The sequence below is a fragment of the Telmatherina bonti genome (genome assembly GCF_933228915.1).
Source record: "Telmatherina bonti genome assembly, chromosome: 21".
NCBI lineage: Eukaryota > Metazoa > Chordata > Actinopteri > Atheriniformes > Telmatherinidae > Telmatherina > Telmatherina bonti.
The window spans coordinates 16,709,538-16,735,570 of record NC_136630.1 but is presented as its reverse complement, the minus strand read 5'-3'; the positions used below and the strand labels follow the sequence as shown (position 1 = coordinate 16,735,570).

General features: G+C 39.1%; 3 protein-coding genes across 3 annotated transcripts; all 3 read left to right on the top strand.

Moving 5' to 3' along the window:
- Positions 1-890: 890 nt before the first annotated feature.
- Positions 891-6,310, top strand: LOC306771380 (nucleolar transcription factor 1-B-like; the record flags this gene model as incomplete). Its single annotated transcript, XM_079260547.1, has 15 exons — positions 891-899; positions 1,155-1,232; positions 1,439-1,594; positions 1,698-1,762; positions 1,858-1,921; positions 2,027-2,073; positions 2,947-3,088; positions 3,251-3,292; positions 3,362-3,430; positions 4,603-4,664; positions 4,751-4,937; positions 5,020-5,067; positions 5,178-5,243; positions 5,497-5,568; positions 5,652-6,310. 15 exons carry the CDS (start codon positions 891-893, stop codon positions 5,700-5,702), a joined length of 1,158 nt encoding a protein of 385 aa, XP_079116673.1. The 3' UTR covers positions 5,703-6,310.
- A 420-nt stretch (positions 6,311-6,730) lies between these two features.
- On the top strand, positions 6,731-10,038 carry atxn7l3b (ataxin 7 like 3b). Its single transcript, XM_079260921.1, has 9 exons — positions 6,731-6,793; positions 7,268-7,316; positions 7,421-7,544; positions 7,681-7,813; positions 7,992-8,163; positions 8,448-8,548; positions 8,643-8,665; positions 8,753-8,798; positions 9,760-10,038. Exons 3-9 carry the CDS (start codon positions 7,494-7,496, stop codon positions 9,837-9,839), a joined length of 606 nt encoding a protein of 201 aa, XP_079117047.1. The 5' UTR covers positions 6,731-6,793; positions 7,268-7,316; positions 7,421-7,493; the 3' UTR covers positions 9,840-10,038.
- A 5,080-nt stretch (positions 10,039-15,118) lies between these two features.
- Positions 15,119-23,575, top strand: smarcd2 (SWI/SNF related BAF chromatin remodeling complex subunit D2). The gene is made up of 13 exons (XM_079260923.1): positions 15,119-15,639; positions 16,935-17,122; positions 18,500-18,542; positions 18,632-18,754; positions 20,198-20,317; positions 20,977-21,072; positions 21,208-21,309; positions 21,402-21,563; positions 22,232-22,329; positions 22,641-22,776; positions 22,888-23,010; positions 23,163-23,264; positions 23,360-23,575. Exons 1-13 carry the CDS (start codon positions 15,487-15,489, stop codon positions 23,411-23,413), a joined length of 1,500 nt encoding a protein of 499 aa, XP_079117049.1. The 5' UTR covers positions 15,119-15,486; the 3' UTR covers positions 23,414-23,575.
- The last annotated feature ends 2,458 nt before the right edge of the window (positions 23,576-26,033 follow it).

Genomic DNA, 26,033 nt, shown 5'->3' with positions numbered 1-26,033 from the left:
AGTAATGTCATTGCAATTAACTTTAACAGTCGCTTGTGAAATGATTTTTTCTCTTGCAAATTTATTCTGTATTTTATTGGTGGCTCGTTGGGATGTGCTTGCTATACACCCTCCTGATCAATAGATGGCGCCTAACTTGCCTTAAGCAGTGTGGCCTATGGACGCAAAGAAGAAGCCAATTGGCTGATTCGCTCTTGTTTTAAAACTGACGTTTCTCTGTTATGATTTGTGATTGGCTGAAATTCATATCCGCCGCGCCGCTCACCGGTTTCACGTGCATTTCCATAAAAATAATCAACCTCATAGCTTTTCTTGCTCCGCTTTGACGTGTGATGTTTCGCATTTTTACGCAGACGAGATTTGTTGTTAAATGTCGTTGTTTTCCGGCCTTTGTTTTTAATTTACAGAGCTACTTTTGTGACGTAACCAACAAACTATTGTTGCTGTTCAGCTACTTGGACTCAACATCTGGCTAAACTTTAACACAGCATCCTAAAACCTTTTGTAAAGAAGCTAATTGTGGTTTTGGAAAAAAAAAATATCACAATTTCAAAATGGAGACCGAATTATCTGGTAAGTTCAGTTAAACTAAACTTCTTACTTACAACTGAGATTTAGCTGTCATTGTTTTAACTCGTCCTTTCTGTGTCATTCTGCATGTTATCTGAATCCGTCTTATTCCATTGACTGACTCTCCTCCGTGTCCTCGGACTGCAATTATAGGATGGACCAAGGAAAACCTCCTCAAGCTTCTCGCTTCATTGAAAGCCCGCATCCCAAATCACAAGAAAGGCGTTTGTTATCGGAAACAACTTGAAACTATAGACTGGAATGAAGTGGCTTTGCCTCCTTTTTCTCCCGAGGAATGCCAAGAAAAGTGGACAACCATCATGAAGAAGGCGAGTTACGTTTTATTTCCTAAAGATGTGCATGTTCAAAGTAAAGCTATTGTCTGTTCAGGACTTTAAACTAGTGATCACATGTAGTGGCTGCATTGTTTGGCTATAATGAAACATACATGCATGCACTTTGCCATTTTGGATTCCTGTACTGAAATAGTCTTACGATGTGGTATATTAAAGTAAATGCAGCGATGCTTCATATAAGTATGGCAGAAATTATTTATGACAGTATTTCTCTTTGTTGTTCCTCAGATACCCAAGATCCGGACTCTGGCAGAGCTGATTAGTGAAGCTGAAGATGTCATTTCAAATCCAGTCATTAACACAAAAGTAAGTGAAGTAAAATCCAGGTTTTCTGGTGTTCCAGTTGGTCACTATAAAATGTCCTGTTCAACACTATTTAAGGCCTATGGTGCATTATGGTTATGTTAAACTTGAAGGTTCCTGGAAGGATCGGTCTGATGAGTAGATTCTTTATTTGTGACATTACACTAAGTAATTTTGTTTCTCTCTTTTATTTTTTTTTCCAAATTCAGATGCATCCAGAGTTTCCAAAGAGACCTCCTCCCCCAGCTGCTGCCTTCTTTCAAGAAAACTTTGCCCAGTTAAAAAATGAGCACCCTGAACTTAAATCAACAGAGCTAATTAAGATATCATACAAACGGTTCAGTAATCTCTCAGAAGAAGAAAAGGTGGGTTTCTTGTAAGTAATAAAAAGAAAAGCTGTTGCTTGAAATCTTACTTTTTCGTCAAAAATGCTTGAAAATCAAGAATTATACTTTTGTTTTCTTGAAGGCCAAGTATGAAAAGAAACAAAGACTTGCAATTGAAGAATACAAGACTCGGATGAAGAAACTTTGGTAGCATCTTCGCCTGTATACCAAACATTTTGATTAAATGTTATTTAGAAAAGTCAGGTGTGGAGTTAGTGCTGACTAAAGTCTTGTTCTTTCAGCAAAGGATATGGAAAGCTTTCCACTCGTTTAAGACACCGGAAAAGGAAAATGGTCTCTTCAGATGTAAGTGGAAGTCATATCTGGTCAGTTTTACGTAATAAATAGTCATCTTATTGACAGTTCACATGATGGCAGCTCCTTGGTTTACACTCTTGTTTCCACTCGCAGAAAGATTGTAGTGGAGATGAAAATGATCTTCCTCTCAAGCCGATTACGTAAGTAACACACAAACACTATACGCCACTTTGTTGTCTGTTCGTGTATGACTGTCCACTGTTCATGCACCGGTCTTGTTAGGGTCAGAGCTATACGAAGTATAGATTGTTATCCAAATGTTTATTTTCCGTTTCTAATTACACTCACTTTGTGTACAATTACTAGTGTTATCCTAATTATCCAATAAAACGCAGTCTGAAATGTCCAGCTTAATCAATGAAACCTTTCACTTAGTATTTGATTTTAACTTCCACTTGTAGCATTAACAGATTTCTTGGTAATAATCCTACAAATTTAGCACATATATTAGTTTGTTCTGTTGTTCTTGGCCAAAATATTTAGGCTCAGTCATGTTACAAAAGCAGACAGCCGTGTTTTGTTCCTCTGATAGACAATTTTAAATCTGTTCACTCATAGCCTTTTCCATACTTCCCAAAGCATCTCCATATTCTTTCTTGGTGGCCCGCATTGAGCGGGAGGCATCTGAGTTTAGCTGGTAGAGTCACACAAATGTAAAAACAAAGAAAAATAGGATATTTCAGTCTTTTCATGTGAATAAACCAGTAAAATGTGGCAGAACCTTGTATATTCTTTGTTATTGTGGGAAATTATTTTCTATTTCTCATACATGTTACATCATTTTAAGTGAAGACTTACACTTTAAAAGTTTTAGGGCCCCTATGTATTGTTTCTCCTTTCAGTCCCATCTGATCGAAATATTGGTTTTGGCCCCTTTGTAACGGTTTTTCTTCATCTTTATCACAATATTTTGCATGTCTTAAAACAAATCAAACCATTTGAAGATAACAAAGAGTGAATGTATTTCACTTAATGGCAGCTCTACACGTTTTTGTTTGTGTGCTTATGTTTAGAAATGGCTACCTGCTGTTTTGCAAGGAGCAAAGCAAATCTATTGAATATGGCCACAAGGATGGGAGGATGCATCAGTGGAGCAAAGCTTGGCAAGAGTTGAATGAAACAGAGAAGATGAAATACCTTAATCAAGGCAGAGAGGTATGAACACAAACAACTGTCTCATTTAAAATAAAAATAAAACTTTTTTTTTTATCATGGGGGACTAATCAAGATTTTGTGCGAGTCCAAGAATTTAGTCTGATTCCAAAATCTGTTTGTTTTGTTTTTTTTAAATTTATTTATTTATTTTTTTTATTTCAGATAAAGAGACAGTACATTATCAAGCTTGATAATTATCTAAAGGTAAGTCAGGAGACATGGATGGAGCTGGTGTTGGCAGACTTGCTGTGACAATATTCATGTGTTCCTCAGAGGTTTGATGACCAGCAGCAGAATAAGATCCTCAAAGAGATTGGCATCAGTAGAAGTGCGATTCGTACGGTAAGACTTTCATTTGTGTTTTTTTGCGTAACACATTGTTAAAATGTAAGAGTGAATAAATCCAAGCTACAATCTAAATTTGTCATGTTGCAGAATAATGTGTTATAAACCTCTTAGCTAAACAGGAATGATATAAAAACATTTGCCACCTAAAATAAAATTAGCCCTTTTCTATACTGTCAGCCACTGGGGTCTTACCCAGGTTGATTGCATGGTAACTTAAAAGATATCCCAAAAGCAGCTATTTTTCTCAGCAAGAGGGGTGCTTTTTGCCAAGATGGCAAATGAAAGCCTCATGAGAACAAAGAGAGGAGAAGTAGAAGAGAGAGTGCTGGTTGATGATATCCCATTGAGATGGGAGTTTGGAAAGTTAAGGTTTTCCTGTATCTGCACCTGCACAGTGACAGTCTGTGGGTCCATTTCATGCTGAGCAAGGAGCCCTTTGAGTTTACAGCCTCTAGACGAGAGTTGCAATGAGATGCCCAGAAACGGATTCTACTTCCAGCAGCTGATCAGCAGAATTCCTCCAGCTGGATGCGTCTCCATATTGTCACATAGCACCTTCCCTAAGTTAAACTTGTGTGTAGCAACTCCAGAAAGTGCAGGAGGGTACAAACTTAGCCTCTCAGGCTCACTGAGCATGGATCTGCTTCTCCGTGCTGGTATGTTGCCAGGTCTGCGATGTTGCCACATTTCAGCTTTACTCGTAGTAAAATTCATGCAGTTTTTTTTTTGTGCTTTCTGGCTGCTTTTGCAGTTCAAGTTCAGCAAATTCTGGCATCCAGAGAAGATTTACTTCCAAAATGGAGGCAGAACAGTTCTGTTTAACTATATTTGCAATTTGCTGATTTGTCCTTGAGAAAACTGAAATAATGAAGTTCTGTGCATGTCATCTTGAGTAAGGTGTGCTTCTCTGTTAGAAAGAACCATACACAGAGAGGGATGGGATTTGTGTTTATTTTACTGATTTTAGAAAGATTTCACATTAGATTGTGACTCTGCGCTGCTGCTGCTGGGATTGAACACCCCTTGGCTTCCTGACATGCTGCTTTTAAACTTGGAAACAGCATCTGAATCTTAAAGTGGTGTTTTCTCTGAAGCAACTGAATCAAAGTTTCAACATACTTTGGATTTCTATACTCCTCCAATTCTATTTTTCTTTTGTCATTAAGGTGCAGATGAAGAAACATAAAATGAAAAGGAAACTATCCAATGAGCCCAAGATGCCTTCGATGTGAGTGTGATCGTTAAACATCTTGTTTGTCTCCTGAAGGATTCATCCAAAAGGAAATCTTAGACTTGCTTTTTTCTGCCCATCAGGTGTCCTCGTACAGCTTTCATCTCAGAGAACATGAAACACCTGAAGGAAATCCCGCTTCCAAAGGACCGCTTCATCAAGGTCAACAAAATGTGGCAGAAACTTTCCACAAAGGAGAAGGAATGTTACAAAGCAAAGGTTGAAGGGAAGTTCAGGCGGTATGCAGATGAGCTGCAGAAGTGGTTTAAGGTATTTTATTTCTAACTTTGCTTAATGCCATGTCTAATGTGTAAACTTAACGTCATGTACATGTGACATTTTTGTTGTGTAGAACCTGACCTCAGAAGATCAGCAATTCTATTTGACACATAATCCCTCCGTAAGTGCCACAAACTTTCATGCATCCATTTTTATCTGTATTTTAATAAAGGTTTTCTTTGTCCTTTTCCAGGATGGTTTTCTTAAAGTAAAACACATTTTGTTTTGCAGAAATTGCAGTACCTTGATTTAAAACTAAATCAAATGTATAACACAGAAGAAGCGCGTCAACCTTCAGTAAGTTGGACTCATCTTAACGGCGTGTTGATGGCGTGAACTTGTAACTCAAACATTTTCACACTCAAATAAAAAGATGGCTTGTGATAGTAAGAGCAGATAAAGAAGAATGGAAACAACAGATGCTTTGTTGATCTGTCAAGAATTTTCCACATTTTGTAGCAGCACAAAGTGGACGTAGATTTAAAATAATTTGTAGAATTAGAAAATATTTCTCCTGTTGCTATATTCATGTTTTCATTGTGTTACACAGGACTCAGAGGATGAAGACCTCGTGATCAGCAGTAGCAGCGATGAAGAGGGGAACATTTTGAACTTGGAAGAGGTTAAATTATTACTTGTTTTGTTTTACCTTTTATATTTAGATTCTTTGCATCCATATGTTAAATTCCAACTCTCAATCCACAGGAGGGGGATGAGGAAGAGGAGGAGGAGGAAGACATGTTTGAGATGTGTTAGATGGGGATGAAATGGACAGCGGCCCTGCCACACAAATCAAATGCAGAGCTGGATTCAAAATTGGAAAAAAAGGGAGTAGTGTTCCAAATGACTGATTTAAATAACAGATAATCTGGTTGGCTTGGAGACAGTCATCCATGTTGTCGTTGAAGAGTGGCTCTTGTGTTCTGGCCTCAGCTTGATGCCACATCATAACTTACAGGACCTTTATACAAGAACTGTGCTTCCAAATTTCTTTTATATTTACGCATACTGTGTTCACAAGAACCACAAGAAAATCGGACTGCAAACACGCCATGGGTGCCTGGGCTGTGCTAGGGATGTGTGTGTTTACTTATAAAAGACTAAATTTGCAAGTAGCAGAACAGATCAGGTAAAATCATTTATGCCTCTACCATGAGGTGAGGGCTGCTGATGTTTGCCACTTCTGCTTACTGCAACAGTTTGTCTGCCTTTCTTTTAATCTAAGAAAACACATCAGGTTTAGTCTCAGTTCATATAGTATTTCATTTTACTTCTGTAAGTGAATCTTGTCGAGGCAGAAATGCCATCTTAGGGGCAACAAAAATCAAAGATGCATATGATGGATGGGGGAGTGGGGGCATCAGATCCACAAGTTCTACCTACCTTAAAACCTGGCCGAGAACTCTTTAGCTTTTTGTTATTATCATTCGGTAAACATTTATACTATTTGCACATGTAATAAAGAAAAGGATATTATTATGGTTTTTTTTTTTTCTTTTTACGTTCCACATTTTGTTTATATTGTTAGAGCTTTTGTGTCAAATAAACTTCCTAAACTCATCAGAGAACCGTTTGGAAATGGGACAGCCCTGCAATACCAAACAAAACATTTTTAAAAGTTAAGTTTCATGTAGAAACACGCAGCCACATGCTGCCCTGGTTAATAAACACACAAGGAGTTGAGCAAGAAGTCCGACAGTGCAGCAAAGGAAGCGCATCGGCAGAACTCGTGCAGCGATCGACTGCTTTGGTCTGTTCTCGCTGACGTAAAGATGGATGCCTGCCGAAATCGGTAAATAAACTCAATTAAGGGATTCGTGAAGCTGTGGCGGCTGCATTCCTCGTAGGTGAGCTTTCTGTTGGGGTGCAAGTGTGCTGTTGTTTCCCTTGTGGGGGGTTTCATCTGGGAATGGAGAGGCGGACAGCCGCAGTGCAGCAAGACGCCAGTGTTTGGTTCGGGAGACGCGCAGCCTCGCTGCTGAAACATGTTTCCTCAAAGGCAAAACAATTCAATAAATGCGTTTCTCTGGCATTAATGCCTCAACTCAATCTGTTACATTTAACGTGGTTAGCTGATGTGCTTGCCTTTGGTCTGGTGGTTGTGAGCGCAGGATGCCGCCTCTTCTGTTACCTCCTGGTATTTTCAGTTCCTCCAGCAGCAGCAGCCTATTCATAGCCACGCTCTTTGTTTTCTTCAAGGTTTCAGCTAAGCTACTTTCATTGAATGGTAATGCTCGGAGTCGCAGTGAAGTGTAGAGCTTATCATGTTTGGCTCTGTCGGAGTGCTACGTCGTTAACTTGCTATTTTGTGTTGTTCGCAGGCTGTAATAGTGGGAAGTGACTCCCCGGCTCCGTGTTCAACGTGCAGTTGTGAGTTCCTGCGTCAAATGTTGACCACAACCAGATTGGCATCCATTGTTTCAGCAGGTTTCCGTGCCACCGTGTTGCTAACTGCGCCTGTCTCCTTGCTGCAGCCCTATTTTGGCCAATGCTTGCTGCGCTACAGCATGACCACAGCAGTGTCTGCTCATCTGGTAGTTCTGGCAAATGAAAATGGAGGAGGTTTCAATGTCCAGCCTGGACAACAGCAAGCTGGAGGTACAGTGGAAGATGCTTACAGTGTTGCTTACAGTGTTATAATGTAGCAGATTGATTCCCATAACAGCTGCAGAACAGTTGCACACAAACACAGTTGTGACCACACACACAAAAAAATGTTTTTCCTCCCTGGCAGGCCCTAGCTCAGGACATCCTGTCTGACCTGGTGGAGGATGCATGCCTAGGTCTGTGCTTCGAGGTCCACAGAGCTGTTAAACAGGGCTATTTTTTCCTGGATGACACGGACCAAGAAAGCATGAGGGACTTTGGTAAGCACCATTGTCTTCTTTTAGAAATAATATTATGTCACACACTGCTGTGCATCAAAGAAGAATACCATTAAGGCACTGAAATCTCTATGAAAATCTGACCATTTCATGTGATTAACTATTTTAAACAGAAGCATGGTGGAGTTTTATGTCAAATTTTGATTATTTCAATCTATAGAAATTGTGGACCAGCCAGGATTGGACGTGTTTGGCCAGGTGTACAACCAGTGGAAAAACAAAGAGTGTGTGTGTCCCAACTGCAGCCGAAGCATTGCTGCTTCCCGCTTCGCCCCACATCTGGAGAAATGCCTCGGGATGGGACGTAATAGCAGTCGCATAGCCAACCGCAGGTATGACGGGGAAAGCAGGCAACGAATAAACTTTCATTAGATGTGGTCAGTTTCTAGACTCTGCCTGTGTTAATGTATTATTCCACTGCTGCACATTACACCTTCTAGCTGTGATATGTTTCAGAACAAAACTTAGAATATAAAACACCAAAGTAGCTTTAAAAGAAGACACATAGCTGTCAAAAAATGAAGTTATAATCATCCCGGAATGCCTTTGCTTCATGATCAATGTTGTTTCAGATAGTCGTACTGAGTGTATGTGTGCTTCATGCCTTCTGTTACAGAATAGTCACCGGTAACAACACCAACAACAAGTCAGAGAGTGACCAAGAGGATAATGATGACGTCAATGATAATGACTGGTCTTATGGAGCAGAAAAGAAAGGTGATGCTCTCATTCTACTTAACATTTCGCACTGACTAACTCATTTAAAAATATGTAGATGTATATTTTATCTCAACATGTTTTCCTTTTGCAGCAAAGAAAAGGAAATCAGATAAGGTCATTTTACTTTTTACCATACATTAATGTATTTATTATTCATATACTTCTTTTAGGTGTTAAAATGTGTTTTTATTTGCACCTCAGAATCCAAACTCACCAAGAAGATCCAAATCATTCAAGCATAAAAGCAGTAAGTGTACACTTTTAAACTCCTCCTGGTTGATCACGCTTACTATACATCTAATGATCCTCCTGGGAGTATGCACTTGTATTAATCCTGTCTCACATGTTGGGGTTTGGAAACACACAATGCGAAAAAGCATTTTCCGAGATTGAAGTGACCTGAAATGACAAACATTTCTCAGTGCTGATTAACTTGTCACATTATCTGCGATTTAAAATTATGTTATGATCAAAATCGGCCTCGTTGTTGCGTTTTGGTCTCAGGAAAAGGAAAAAAAAAACAGCAGTTTGAAAATATCACAATTAGTTCAAGTGAAATATTTTAAAGAAAAGATAACAATTGCTACACTGGCAGCTGTTCCAGTGTTGTTTTTATTGCCGCTTCTCTTATCAAATTTCCATATGTATTTGGTTGAAAGTTTTTCCTATTATTAGCAGTGCAGAGGGGAGAGATACTATTCGAGTGACAATGTTGCTCCAAAGCCTGTGAACTGTATGTTGTTGCCCATATGACTTCTAAGAGGGATATCAGATTTTGGTTGTCTTCCCCTTAGCTGATCTTTAATAAGACTCAGCCTCTCAGAAGGTGGCGCTACTGCATGTTAGTTTTTTAACTTGCAGTTGTGGATGTGGTGCTGAAATGTGTTCAACGCAGTGGCTTATAGTATTGCTGTCTCATCATGTACAGTATTAAGCAGACATCATCACTGTCATTTAGTATTCATTTTCAGCTAAATTCCCAACCTTTAGAAACAGGACCTTAATAACTAGCACACTGTTGCATGTTTTTTTTTTTTATTTACATTTCAAAATATCATCAAAACCGCTTAATTTCTCTGCATACTGTGAGGTTTCTTTCTTTTTTTTTTTTTAACAGAAATGTTCTATATCCATTATGTAATCTGTTGCAAGTATTAATAATTAAATGAAATGTTAATTTAAATTTTTATTTTTTTATTTCCGTGCAGGCATGATGGGGCCCAGACGTCGTATGGACAACCAGGAGAGCCCACGCATGTTGATGAAAGATGAGGCATTCTCTCAGTAACACACTCGACTGCGGGCACGCATCGTTGTACCATTGTGTGTGATCAAACGCACAGAGGCACACACAAGGGAGACCAATGGCACTTCAGCTTCAGTACATAATGTTGTCAAACCAATGGACGTTGATGTTAAAGGTGACATTTGTGGTGTTTGAAGCAGTCCTGAACTCCCACTCTATACTTGACGGATTTATTTTTATTCACCGAATCATCACACCAATACTTTTTTTTTTTTTTTTTTTTTTTAAACCCTTTTTGTTTTGTCCATTTTTCACGTCAAAAATGGTGAATATCACTACATACAATTTGCTGCACAGAGGAAGACTGTGGTGGCATTGATTCAGCAGCTGAGCAGAGACAACCGTGTCTGCAAGTTCAGTGTTTTATTTTTTTGAAATATAAAAAAAATATATATATAACTGATATTTCTTCATCTTTTTAAAGTCTCATTCTTTAAAAAAAAAAAAAAAAAAAAACGTGAAGGACAATCATTGCTAATGGTTTGTCTTTCATCGTCACATTTACTGTCAGGGCTGTAGTTCTTCAGCTAAATCACAAGCGGCTGTTGATCACCTGTGGAAACTTGTGATAAAATGTTCAGTCGTTGAACTTCTAATTGTACAAGCAGGTACCTGCAGAGTGCAGGCTTCTTTTGGTTTCTGTTTTGGTGGATAGATCATGTTTTCTAGCATTCAGATATGTCTTTGTATCATGTGTTTACATTGTAAAGGGTTACATATGTCATTGGTGTGATGTAATAGTGTAAATATTCTAATAGTTGAATTGCTGCTATCATGTTTCAGTTTGTTTAATCTGTCTAGCATAATAAATGATTTGTTACCTGTCAAAGTTTTTGCTCATTTGAACACACAGCAGACGCCTGACCGACCAACAGGGGATGCTGTTGATCAAATGATCAACACATTTTATTTGGATGGTTAGACAGTAAAAACAGGTCCATCTAGCTTCAGCTTTTAAAGTGTTTTCTTGCAAGCGGAAGCCAGTTAGGTGCACATATGTTTGCTCTCTCTATGACTGCAATATCTAATAAGTCATTTATAAAGACTTAAAAAACCTGTTATGATTTGTGCAGGCAGACAGAAGAAAGAATATCAACAAAGAAAGCCATGTAAAGTGAAAAAAAAAATATAAAGAGCAGATAAAAGGTAAAATGAAGTAAAATGCTTAAAATAATAATGAATAGCAACACAAGGCAAACTCTGATACTCTTGTAATCTTGGCCAAAAGACTGAGTGAGCAGGCAAACTACAAGATTTTTCTTTGTCAGATCTGAACTGTTTGGATGTTTTTAAATGTATTTGCTTCTGAGATGTACTCATTTGCATGAGATTTCATAGTCAGGACTACATTATGAATATCATTACATTTCAAATTTAAGGCATTCTTAAAATTACAGGTGTCTCTTTTTCCTTAAAGGAAAAAAAAAATTCAAATAATTGAATTTGGGTTTTTCAACCATTTTCAAGCCCACGTGTGAAAAATCAAGCACCTTGGCATGTAGACTGGCTATATAAACATTTGTGAAAGAAAGGATTGCTCTCAGGAGCTCAGTAAATTCTGGACGTGTTGGGATAGTACCTGTGCAACAAGCCCAGTTGAGAAATTTCGTTGCTACTAAATACTCCAGTCAGCTGTCAGCGGTATTAAAGCTGAAGCACTTGAGAACAAGCAGCTCAGCCACAAAGTGGTGGCCATGTCAAATGGGAGAGCCTAGTCAGCAGGCACTGAGGTGCATAGTGCGCACAGATCACCACTTTTCATTTGCTACATAACCTCTAAACTTCATATGGTCTTCAGATTAGCTCCACAGCAGTGTATAGACAGCCTTGTGTCTGGGTTTCCATGGCTGAGCTGCTGCATCCGAGCCATACATTCATACAACGCAGAGTGGAGTAAAACCGCCACCACTGGACACCAGAGCAGTGGAAACCTGTGACAAATGACATTTCTCCATGTGTTAATCTGACAGATGAGTCTTGGTTTGGCGGTTGCCAGGACAACGTACCTGTTTGACTGCATTGTGCCAAGTGTGAAGTTTGATGGAAGGGGGATGATGGTGTGGGGTTGTTCTTTAGGAGCTGAGCTTGGCCCCTTCGTTCCTGTTTAAAGAACTCTGAATGCTTCAGTTCACAAAGAGATTGTGGACAATTCCGTTTTCCCAACTTTATGGGAACAGTTTGGGAATGGTTCCTTCCTGTTCCAATGTGACTGCATGGCAGGGCACAAAGGAGCGTCCATAAAGACACGGATGAGCCAGTTTGGTGTGTGAGAACTTGACTGGCCTGCAAAGCATCCTGACTTCAATAGGGTAGAACACCTTTGGGGTGAATCAGAGTGGAGACTGAGCCAAGTCTTCTTGTTCAACTACATCATCTGACATAACAGATGTGTTGGAAAAAATTCCCATAAACACACTCCTAAACCTTATGAAAGAAGACTTGAAGCTGTTGTAACTGCAGAGAGTAAGACAACATCATAATAAACCCCTTTTAGATTAAGAATGGGATGTTGCTTAAGTTCATAAGAGATGAGGAATACTTTTCTGGCAAAATAGTGTAATTTATTACTAATTTCTTTCATCTCAGGTTCTTAACATTCCAAGTCAAGTGTTGTACTATCACTTAGAAAATAGTCTTGAGATGTGAAAAGTATTTTACAAAAACACATAGTGTGCAGGATACTGGCAGGTAAAGAATACATGAAACACCTTACCCAAGTGGCCGACTTAGTGTACAGAAACATCTGTGAAGAATATGGACTGGAGACCCCAAAGTCTTAATGGGAAATGCCTCCCAAGGTGGTAGAGAATGAGAGGGTGAAGATCTTGTGGGACTTCCAGATTCAACCTGACAAAATAGGGGTAGGCAACCAACCAGACATAGTGATCATGGATAAGCAGCAGAGGAAAGTCGCAGTGGTCGATATAGATTCAAGATTCAAAGCTTTTATTGTCATATGCACAGTAAAGAAACAGGTTTCCCTGTACAATGAAATTCTTACTTTGCTGCTCACACTGGAATGCCAAGAAGAGTATCCAGAATCAAGAAGTATAAAATCAAAATATAAAATAGAGAAATAATAAGATAAAGAGAAGCATGCTAAATACAATAGAAATAAACAATCTTTAGAGAATATACACTATGAAAAAAAAGTCTATATAATATGGACATATTTGCAGATATGTGCAATCTTAGTTGTCTAATCTAATGTGCAACTATCAGCAGTACAAACTGGGAAGTGGTTGGTATAGCCTACTGTGCAAACAGAAAGCATAACCATTCAAGCAGTCCCATGTGCAACTGTGTGTAAACAGGTTAGCTTAACTTGACAGTCAGTCAAATAGTCTAAATTGTTCATATGCAAAGTATAAGTGGATTGTCTGGGGGGTACTGCTCAGCAGTTCAATGGGCAGTTGCTCAGCTGTACAGGGGTCTGACAGCAGGAGGATAGAAAGCATTTTTAAGTCTGGTAGTCCTGCATTTCACACTTCTGTACCTCCAGCCTGAAGGTAGGAGTGTGAATAGTCTGTGGTGGGGGTAGGTGGGGGCTTTGATGATGGAGGCAGCTCTCCATCGGACTCTGTGGTGGTAAATACTATGCAGAGGTAGTCCTGGTGAGCTTTCTGGCAGTCTTTACCACTCTCTGCAGGCGTTTGTGGTCCTTCACAGGAGTACTGCCGTACCACACGGTGATGTAGTCGGTCAGGATGGACTGAACGACGTAGCTGTAGAAGTTGCTGAGGATCTTGGGCGACATGCCACATTTCCTCAGCCACCTCCTACAGCTCCTGTTGAGCCTTCTTCACCACCGGAGTTATGTTCACTGTCCAGGTGAGGCCATTATTGATGTGGACCCCCAGTTATTTAAAGCTGTTCACTCTCACCACCTCAAGGCCCCAGATAAACAGTTGCTGATGAGGTCTTATCTCCTTCCTCATGTCCACTATCATGTCCTTAGTCTTGTCTGTGTTGAGAGTGAGGTTGTTGTCCCAGACTATCCACTTCCCTCCTGTAGGCGGCCTCGTCCCCACTTTTTATACAACTTGTCACAGTGGTGTCATCAGGACACAGCCTTGTGGGGTACCGATGTTAGTGGTGATGCTGACTGAAGTTCTGTTTCCAGTCCTGACAGACTGGGGCCTGCCAGTCAGGAAGTCCAGGAGCCAGTCACAGATGGTGGGGTGTAGTCAAAGTAATAGTAGTTTGTGGGGGATAACCATGTTGAAAGCAGAGCTGTAGTCAGTAAAGAGTATCCTGATGTAGGCATCTTTATTTTTCAGGTGGGAGAGGGAAACATGAAGGGTGGCGCTGTTAGCGATGGTGTCAGAGGTGTTGGGTCTGTAGGTGTATTGCAGGGGGTCTGTGGTTTCTAGAATGCTACTACTATGAATGTGGGCCAGTACCACTCTCTAGAAGCACTTCATGATGATTGAAGGGCGTGCTACTGGCCTGTAGTCATTCAGGCAGGATGGGGGGGTTCTTCTTGGGAAGGGGTACGATGGTAGTGGTTTTGTAGCAGGTGGGGATGGTGCATTGGCTGAGGAAGAGGTTGAAGATGGAGGTAAAGCCATCCCCAATGATGGAAATATCAGAAAAAAGGGACATGAGAAACCAGAGAAATACCAAAGCCTCAAGGAAGAACTGGAGAAAGCCTGCAAGGTGAAAACAACAGTAGTATCTGTAGTCATCCGAGAACTGGGGGCCATGTCCCTTAAGCTGGAGAATGGCTCCAACAGATGTCTTCAGAAACATCAGACATCTCCAACCAGAAGAGTCCTCCTTAGGAACAGGTAAGATACTGTGTAGGACCCTCAAGCTCCCAGGACTCTGGTAGAGGACCCGAGCCTGAGATGAACAGCCACCTTTTCATCTTGCTTTTTTCAAAACAAAAATACAAAACTAAAGACAGTATCGACTTTAAAAATACACTTACAAAACAAATAGCACAGAAATATAAAAAACAGCCAAATCTTGGCCACAAAAATGTGATGTTACACCATTGCACTGCATGAATTAAAGATAGGTTACATCTGAAATATGTTTACTTCAAGCATTCTTTATTTATTCATTTTTGTTTGTTAATTTCTTTTATCGCGTTAATCCCCAAAATGATCAAAATATGACGCCAATGAAAACCATTGTTGTGTGATTAAATTTAGGATAACGTAAATTCCGAGAGCACTGAACGCAGCATTTGGTATCGCGTGTGTGTGGGCAGCGATCGGATTCAGGGAACTTGATTTTTCTTCTGGACGCTGACTTTGTGACAAGTCAGTCTTTATATTTTACATTAACCTCTTCGTGAAACAGTGAGGGAGCTGTTGGTAGGCAATGTGTTGTTGTGTAGACACAGACAGGAGGTGACAAAGAGCAGTCACCGATTGTAGACCAGAAAACGAGCAGTTGCATGGCAGGAGGAAATCCCGGAACTTGAAACGAGCTAACATTAGCTAGCTTTTTGTTGACAGTGTGGGTAGTTGCTGTCAAAATCAGCCAAAGTCACGGTGGATCCCTAAAGCTTTTTTCTGACTTTTTCTGGGTGGCCGTCATTTAAAACAATTCTTTGTTTTATTCGGACTGCATTTTGTTTGAAGTTTCTGTCACTTTTAACCACTTGTGGATCCAGAAGATGGCATCAAGAGGGGGCTTCACGGGTCCTCAGATGAATCCGAACATGAACCCCATGAATATTGGACTCACTGCGGGCATGAGGATGTCCGGGATGCCGCAGCCCCCGTCGGGTTACGGCAGAAGCATGAACAGCGCTCCCCAGTACCCCCAGGTTAGTTTGTATTTTAAAGCTCTTGATAGTAGAAATAGTGAAATTTCAGAATAACATTGTTTTCTTTTTCTTGGCGTTTATGCTTTTTTGGCGACTTGTATAAGTAGATGCAAACATTAATGAGACTTTTGTATAAAAGTAGCTACAACAAGAAAAAAAATAATAATTTAATTACCATTAAAATATCGTGTTGGCGCTACTTCCGCCATTAAAAGAGCTCTTGACTTCCTGTCATGAGTTAATTGAAAATAACTTTTTAACTAGTGTGTTAGTGGAGGGATATAATGGGGAAACTTTAAATGAATAGATATTAGGGTGAAAAAAAAGTGTCACAAAAATATGTTCTGTTCAAGTATGAACGAGAAAGTCACGTGGTTGCCCTCGGCCTCCTGTCAGTTGGTGAAAACAAAAGTAAGTTTATCATCATCACCATCTGGCCAGAGGCAAGCCTGCATGTGTTATCCTAGTTTTGCCACCATCTGCAGCTTCATGTGGCTGTAACTGACATGCACCATCACAACTGGTCTTCTTCAGAAGTGCTCCCATAAGGGTTCAGATATTTTCTTCTTCTGCTGAAGGAGATGGAGGACAACCTAAGGTGGAAAATTCATATAAACTGATGAAAAGCTTTTCAAGTTTTTTTTTTTTTAAATAAAAACGGCCATAATAGTGTTATAAAACAAAAGCTGAAAGTGGAAATTACAGCTTTTTTGTCTTTGATCAGGAACTACGCAGATTGTCACCGTTTTTCTGACCTCAGCGAGCTCCAGATGCACAAACTGGTTCAGTACTGGCAGGTCCAACTTTAGATTCAAACCCAGTGAAGGTTAATTAATGCTGATTGCAGACATAGTTTTCCTCACATTTCACTAAATGACACACCCAGATCACGTACATGTTTTACTTTAGTCAATTTTAACTTAAAAGATTTCCAACATTTCTGTGATAAAGTCCTAAAAACAAAATCACACATTGTTCTGCTGTCATAGTGTGCAATTTCAAATGCTTTTATGAAATTTGTTCAAGTATTTTGCAAACTAGAACTTTTTTCTGTGTGTTTCATTTTCAAACAGCTTCAGTTTTGGCATTTTGGATTTTTGTGATTGTGATCTTGGAAAATCTTATGAGATTCCAAAAATTAGCACTTTTAGCAGAGAAAATAAGACTTGAAGTAAAATGAAAAGAATGAGAACTTGGAAAAATAAGCCCTCAGTAATCAGAGGAAAAGAGGGTTAGTATTTGGGGGATCTTTATGAACCTGACCTAAAAGCTCCAACCTCCCTTCTTTTCTTTAGCGCCCTGGAATGCCATCTAACAGAGTGGGAGCCCCCATGGGGGCAATGGGGGGTCAGCTGCCTGGGCCCTCTTATGGTGGTGGTAGCATTCCCATGCGGCCAGGCATGGGACCCCCTAGCATGGACGCCTCGAGGAAACGGTTCCTGCAACAGCAGCAACAAGAGGCGCTGGGAGGCCTGAGACGAGGGTAAATTGAGAAGAGGTGTTTTACAATCTTCAGTGTGAAGAATAAAACATAAATGTAATGACTCTTACATGTTTAGATCCAGTTTAGATCATACAGGCACACTTAATAGATGATTTATGTCATTTTCACTTCTTAAACGAATGCCTATTATAAAATGCTGTTTAGACTATGCATCAGTTAAAAATAAAAATTACATAAATTATTTAAAAGTTATTTACAGGTTGTGTCCCACTGCAACACACATCTCTCCAATACAAGAAAGGCCTATTTGGACACACAAAACAATATTTAGTTGGAGTTACAGACAACTCTAATAATACAGAATATATATATTAGTTAATTCAAAGAGCAAAAGCAGACTACATCTAAAATAAACAAATAAATAAAACACAGTAAAAACAAGTGTAGTTCAAAGATTTTTTTCAGTCCCCTGAGAATAACTGTAAATTCCTCTAATGGGATCAAAGTGGGCAGCTTTAGATCCTGCTGGGTCCTGTTCTGAGCTGGGGGAGCAGAGTAAAGAGAGGGATCTTTTGCTAAGCTCTGTACAAATCAAAATTCTCACTCAAACTCAACAAAATCAAATATATATGTGATTGGTTCTGGCAGAATTTATTATTGAATCAAATTTATGATTTTGCTCTTTCTCGATGTAATGATCCTAAAAGTTCACTTGAGAGTTGGGTGAAGTTTGTGTACTGGCCAAAGCACAGCTCGGCTCACATAGACATGAGGGAACCAGCATCTCATGACTGCCCTTTGCTTCCATAGCAGCAGACACAAGTGGCTTTTTCTTTTTTTGTCTTCAAACTGCTCAGTGACGCCACACTTATAAATGTAGCAGGTCATAACGTAAGGCAGCATTTACAGTCTTGTCCACAATGAGGCAGTTGTTTGGCCAGGTTTATTCTGTAACTGAATTCTCAGTATTGGAAGATTAGTTTGCCGCAGTGCTCAAAGCGCCGTTCTAATTTCTCATTAAAGCACCAGGGAATGAAGTCATAATGAGGGGTAACTGTGTAATTTGATTGAAGAAACAAAACAGCTCTTGTGAGGACAGTGATAAGTGGAAACATCAGGATGTCTTTCAGTAGATTTAATTTAAAAAAAAAAAAAAAAAAAAAAAAGTCAGTGTTGACCAAGATTGCATTATTGCGCTGTGAACTTGTCCACAAATGATTCAGTTGATCTTGCATCATGTGTCAGTGTGTTCCACTGAAATTGGTTAAGCAACAAACAATGAGACACAACATGCCAGGGCCCAGAGGCTGTGATACGCTTAGAAACAGGATCTTCTGTGTGTTAGAGAGCCATAAATGTTAGTGTCCTTTCAAGTTCTTCACAAAACATCCTTCTTGTGTTTTTGTCGGATTTTAGAGCAAAAAGACGCAAGATGGCCGACAAGGTTCTCCCACAGAGGGTAGGCAAACTCTGACTCCCGGAATCATTAAAATGATTAAATAGAGCTGGTTTTATTGCATCGATATTCAATGTTTTATCATTTTTTAGATCCGAGACCTGGTCCCAGAATCCCAGGCCTACATGGACCTCCTGGCCTTTGAGAGGAAGCTGGATCAGACAATCGCCCGAAAGCGCATGGAAATTCAAGAAGCCATTAAGAAGCCCATAATGGTATCCCTTCTTCATGAAGTCTAGTGATATTTTAAAAAACATTAAAGGGTTTTTTTTTTAATTTTTTTTTTTTTAACATGACTTTCATGTGTTGGAAAGCTTGGTTGCAAAAAGCAAATAATTATGAAAAGGCTGCTGTGTGTTCAGTTTGCAACCAAATTTTCTGAAATGCAAAACCAAGCATAAAGGCAGGGATCCTTGCTCTTCTTCTGAACGGTAGATTCATACGTAGGTGTCTTCCTGGTTGATCAGCCAATGGGTTTAATAGTTTTCTCTAAAATTTTTCTTTGAAAAGAAATTTTTTTTCTCTCAAAAATGTTCTTCTTTTTTTTTTTGAAAATTTTTTTTATTATTATGATTTTTTTTTTTTTTTTTTTTTTTAATTCGGTTATTTGGTCCTGTGATGGACTGGTGACCTGTCCAGAGTGTACCCTGTCTCTGGCCCAGTGATTGCTGGGATAGGCTCCAGCTTCCCGCGACCCTGAATTGGACTTCGCGGTTTAGAAAATGACAGAATGAATGGATTGAATTTTCGCCATAATTCAATGATAAATGACACTCGTCCAGAAATTTTTGGACGTCTCCGAGAACAAGTCTGTAAAGTGAAGGACCCTCTTTTTCAGCAGCTCAGATTAACATGGCCCATCAACTTAGGATGAAATGTTGCCAGAGTTGATGTCAAGGTTAGCATTTGCTTTTTTAGGCTGTGAACTGTAATGGTAGGAAAACACTGTCTAAGTGCAAACCTGCAGAGAACTGTCAGTCCAGCCAGCTACGCTGTTGTCAATCAGCTGTTTTAGTTATTCTGATATCAATGTGTGTAAACACACACCAACGTGGACCTTAGTTGCTGCTGTTTGGTATGGTGACGTTTAAAAATACGGTTTTTGTTTTAATTCTGTTCCCCCACCCCCCCCACCAAAAATTCACAATGGCTTTTGAAAAAGAGCCCGAGACATGTCCTCATCTGAGTGTGTTATGAAGAGTGGAATTAATATAGTAAACGGAAGGTCCACCACAAGATGCAAACAAGTCCCAAATATCAGGAATAGAAATAAGATTACTCAGGATTACTCAGAAAGCACTGAAACAGTCTCCTTTAGGCCAATAAACTAAGATAAATTTGTGTCAGAATGATGAAAAAGCAAAAAGCACAAAGCTCCTGAAAGGCTGGGGCTCCATGGTGCTGCTCATCATCATCATCATCATCATCATCATCATCATCATCATCCTCTGCATATGAAAGATGTTTGCTCTCTAGACATTTCCTCTGGATGAGGATGTGAATATTCTCAAAGTTAAGCTGATTCTGCAGGTCAAACCCAAATTATTAGGTAACAGTAACTGAAAGGTGCTTTTGCAAATGTCTGATTTAAGGATGTGCAAATAATCTTGTACGTCTTGTCATGAATTTGCATCTGCTTGTTCTCCCTGATGACTCAGCAAAAGCGCAAGCTGAGGATCTACATTTCCAACACCTACACCCCCAGCAAACCTGAGGGAGAAGAGGCAGAGAAAGTGTCTTCCTGGGAGTTGAGAGTGGAAGGCAAACTTTTGGAGGAAGTAAGTGGACATTGCAGGAGTTACTCCTCCTGCTCCGTTTCGCCATCCTCTGTGTTTTCTGTCTCCAAAGTATTTCGGTCTCAGTTTCTGAAAATTTCACTTGGCCTGTGTCCTTGGCTGAGGCCACGCAACCAGATGTGTGTTTACAGCTTTCCATATCCCACCCCACAACTTCTAGCACACACACACACACACACATACATGCTTGCTCTTGCTCTCTGTTGAAATGCAGAATTGAAACCACTGGCCGTTGCATACCACAAGCTGACATGCCTCCCCTCCCTCCATCAATTCCAGCTCAGCTTCTTGTGTCATCTGGGGCCACAGAAGAAGGATTTTTTTTTTCTTTTACATTTTTTCTCCTCATACTCGTTGGTTTATGTGTGTGTAGGAGCACTGGGTTGAGTAACAGAAAAAAAAGATCTGGGAAGGAAGGAGCAAAAGGGGTCACGTAAAGCAAACAGACTTTGACAGGGCATTGCAGAGGGTGGGGGTGCAACAGCTTTTTCTACTCAACAGTTTGGTTCCTCTATCCTGATGTGGTCAGAGCTAAACAATGCAGCTGCAGACTGACACTGCGAAGTAAGGAAACACTGATGGCAATCTTGTTGTTCTGTATTCTCACACTCTTTTTTTTTTTTTTGCTCTTGTGTTTTCAGCCCAGTAAGCAGAAAAGGAAGTTCTCCTCTTTCTTCAAAAGCCTGGTGATTGAGCTTGATAAGGAGCTCTATGGACCTGACAATCACTTAGTAGAGGTACGGCGCAGGATGAGTTGTGTGTCAGAACGTTGTACGCACGCCGATACTGACACTGAGATTGCAAGTGATTAGTGGCTTTAATTTCATCAGCCACAAATCAGCCACAGTTGCATTCACATCTTTATCTTCCAGTGGCATAGAATGCCCACCACTCAAGAGACAGATGGCTTCCAAGTCAAAAGACCAGGCGACGTGAACGTTAAGTGCACTCTTCTGCTCATGCTCGACCACCAGGTAGAGTGCACTGTTCTCTTCTAGTTAGTGTCATTTCCACGCTTAACTGGCTTGCTTGGCTTACTCAACTTGGTCTCTGTGCTTGTTTTCAGCCGCCTCAGTACAAACTGGACCCGCGTTTGGCTCGTCTTTTGGGCGTGCACACGCAAACTCGAGCCAGCATCATGCAGGCCCTCTGGCTCTACATCAAGAACAACAAACTACAGGATGGTCGCGAGAAGGAGTACATCAACTGTAACCGCTATTTCAGACAGGTATGGATGAGATTTATAAATGCACAAATAGTTCTAGAAAGTAATGTATGCACAAGCCAACAGAATTTTTTGTCGTATTTTTTGTTCATATCTGTGGTGACTTATTTGAAGAAGAATGATATAAGTGTTGAGAAATATTTGTTAATGCGTGGCGTAATTCATAGAGGTGTTAAGTTAAAATGTTTTAAGGTACGGAGTAATTAATTTGATGATTTACCAGTAAGGAGATAGGTTGTTGAAGTCAGATTCTAGCATCACTATAAGAACTTCAATACCCATAATGCATATAAATGATTATGGGTAATGAAGAAACGCATGTTTTTCTGTTTTTTTTGTTTTTTTTAATTGCGTGCAAAATTATTATTGAGCAGAAACAAACTGAAGTAGAGAACAAATAGAGGATTTTCTCTGTAATCTGAGCATTCAGTTGTTCACTAAAGTTGACGTTCAACTGCAAACCAGAGTCTCGCCTTACCTTTTTTTTTTTTTATGCTGTTCATTCAAGCGCCAGTAACACTGTTGGACTCACAAAGTATAGAAGTATTAAGTGTCAATGCTTGTTTTGAAGGATCTCACTGTGAAGCTAATATGCATTTTGTCTTAGAAAACTTTACCATTTTGGTGTCTAACTTTTTTTTTTTTTTTAAAAATAATTAAACAATGCTCAGATCTTCAACTGTCCACGCATGAGGTTCTCTGAAATTCCCATGAAGCTGGCAGGCCTGCTGCAGCACCCTGACCCCATCATCATCAATCACATTATCAGGTACAACAGTTTTTTTTCTCTTACTATTTTCATTGTTTTCAGTCTTATTTCTCTCTTTAGCCACCAGCTTAGAAAAGATGCTATAGGAATGCTAATTGTGTTCCAACCATGGATTCCTTTGACTATTGTATCAAAACGATATATAAAATGATGAAGCTTTTAGGTCTGAGCTGAGTGATGATGGACTGAGGAAGAGTAGAAAACTGTCCTCTGTTTTGTTGAATTAAGTTAAATTTCTCATTGAACATGGATGACACCTCCTGGTGGTCAGTGGTCAGCATCTCTCCTTCATTTTTATGTCCCCTGAGCAGCGTGGACCCCACAGATCAGAAGAAGACAGCCTGTTATGATATTGACGTGGAGGTGGATGATCCATTAAAAGGACAAATGAACAGCTTCCTGTCCTCCACCACCAACCAACAGGAAATTGCCGCTCTTGAGATGAAGGTTCTGCATTGATAGTACATCACAGGGATTCTGTGAAAACAGTTATGAGCTTCCAGTTTTTAAAAAAAAAAAATTGATTTTTGACAGTTTTGTTTTTTTCTTTCACTTCAGATTCATGAAACGATTGAGTACATCAACCAGCTGAAGACAGAGAGAGACTTTATGCTGAGCTTCAGCAATAATCCACAAGAGTTCATCCAGGACTGGCTGAAGTCTCAGTGCAGAGATCTCAAGGTAAATGCCTATTGCAGCTACTTCTAGCTACATTTGAATATTAAATTCGGTAATATACAAGATTATGTCTTGTCGTTTGGAAATTGATCATTTTTTCCCAGTTTATGACATTTTTGCACCTTGTTTGTAGTAATGTATTTGTGTTTGATCAGTTAATGACAGATGTGACTGGAAACCCAGAGGAGGAGAGGAAGGCTGAGTTCTACCAGGCACCTTGGATGCCGGAGGCAGTGGGCAGATACGTTTACTCCAAAGTTAGTAAAAATAGAAGCCTGATCACTCAACTGAGTTAATATTTATGGACGGATCTTTGCTGTTTGTGCATAGACACTAACCCTCTTTGTTGCAGGTGCAGCAGAGAAGACAAGAGCTGGAGCAGGTTTTGGGCATCCGACTTACCTGAAGACATATTCTGAGTTTGTTTCCTCATGAAATGTTCACGTCTTTTCATTTGAAACTGGAGCAAAGTTGCCTGTTGTTGGAGTTGACATACACAAAGCCACTGAGTTAATGGGACCAAAGTGCTGATTCACTTAAATGTTTGCCTTACATTGTCTGCCTTTTGAGCCTAATAAGATAATCTTTGCTATTCTTGTTCTTTCTTTTTTTTTTTTTTTTTTTTTTTTTTTTTAATGGTACAAAATGTTGAAGCAGTTTAAGCACTGGTGCATTTAAGAACTTTTCATCTTGAAATTGTGTCTTTTTGCCTTCTTTTGTAAAAGCCATACCTTTTAAATACTTAATTTGTGGTAATAGGAACTGGGAGGTAGGGTACATTTTATTCCAGTGTAAATATAAACAAATATAAACATACTTTATGGCATTTCTATAAGACATTTGAATTGTAGTCTGAAAAAAATAAGAAAACATTTAAATGAAACTCTATAAATGTAATTTAGCAATGTTGGGTCTTTTCCGTTTTTGGGGTGGGTTTATGAATTGAAGTGAAAAATTGTTGAGAAACAAGATTGAATTAGTTTGTATTTGGATCTTTGTGCAGCTGTTTACCAGCATATTTTTCCTCTCTTTTCATGTTTTCATTTATTGGTGTTTTATTGGCTACATTTGTATGTACAGCAATATTCTGATATTTACCCTGTTACTCTAAATAATATGGTTGTATGTAAACAAAATCTACTGATTACCTTAAACAGAATAAGGTATCTTGGATGAGTAATCAAATTAAGCTATGTGGAGTATGCTGATCATACTTGCATTATGTACACAAGTAAATTCCCTCATTAGGATATTTTGAGCTAGCAGAGTTTTCCCAGTCCTGCCTTATGCTTTCATCTGCACATTTTAGCAACTTTGTGTTTTCTAAAAACACAGTTGATTGTTTTGGTGTTGTTTTCATCAATTGGGTTGCCTGTTTTTCACTAGATCTGGCAACTCCGGCTCCAGCAGCATTGCTTTTGTCCAGAACCAGATAGCTGTGGTTCAATAGAAGACTGAGGGCAAAGGCGAAACTTGAGTTATGCTCCCCATTTGGAGAGGTATTCAAATAAAAGGTTTGGATGGGCACAAATATTTAATTTGAAAAGGGGAAGAAACATAACAGGATGTAAACATGAATATAAGTGGAATACAACTGTATGCAACTCATAGTGACACCATAACTGGAACATTATACTGTTTGGAATAAGGTTAATAGTCAGTATATTGCTGTGCGTGCATAGAAAGCCATTGTTTTGACATGCGGAAGTGGAACTTTGGCACATTTTGTGAAATAAGACCTATACCTCCTGTAAGGGTTTATCCCTATTGATAAAATGTTAGTTTAACTGAGCTGCTCCATGTTAAGCTTTTTTTTATTTTTATTTTATAAGTTCTTGAAACATTCCATGTTGATGTGCTATGTTGAAAATGAGATGTTGTCTGCACATATTTTTGTACAGCTTCTTTATAAGATGTTTGCATGTTATTTGGCATTCAACGCCTTTATCTTTTATACATTTTGAGTATTTTTTACCAATAAATCTACTTATAAATGCTTTTTTTTTTTTTTACTACATTTTTAACGGAGCCCATCACGAAGGAGTTCTTATCGTGAATGAAATATTTTTCCATTGCATTGTTATTGTATATGTAGTTGGAGGATGTTCCTACTGTGTTTATTCCTGAATTGTTCAGCTGAGACTGTGCAGCTAGAACTGTAGTTATGCTTGTGCATGTTTGGGCTGGTCAGAGTTGAGGCACCTCTGCATGGTCTCTGTTTCAACAGGTATGCGGTTTTACCTACTTGATACTCCTCAAATAAGGAAAAGTCCAAGTATGGTCATAAAGGACGCACACCCTCTTTTAATTATTAGTGTTAACATACCATATAGAAAATTATCCTTTGTGTCACTTGTTCGATGAGAAATCCAACCTCAAATGAAGAAGAAAATATAAGTCATGATGTTATTACTGAACAAATACAAACACTGGATTAATTGATCATTAGCAAGTTTGGAGTGTTCAGGTTTGTGATGACGTTAATGATTTTAACGTTATAATTTTAGCTGCCCGTCAATCTGAAAATGTTCATAAAGCTATTATAAAACAACTTCACCATTATTAAAACTATATTAGGAAACTTTAGTGAAATAAAACAACTTAGTAAAGAAGTAAAAATGTCTCCACAATGTCTGCTGTACACAAAACTTCCTCAAGTTATTGCTACTAAAGGTGATTCTGCAACATATTGAATAATGATGCAGTTTTTTTCCCTCTGCTTTTGATTTTTTCCCCTTTATTTTATGCTTTGACTTTAATTGGTTATCTGACCAGCAAACTTAAAAATACATTGCTATTTTAAACTCATATATCATGGATTTATGCAAACAGCTTCACAGAAAGTACTAACAAAATACAAACCGGATTCTAAAAAAGTTGGGACACTTTAGAAATTGTGAATAAAAACTGAATGCAATGATGTGGAGGTGCCAACTTCTAATATTTTATTCAGAATACAACATAAATCACAGGTCAATAGTTTAAACTGAGAAATTGTATGATATTAAGGAAAAATATGCTCATCC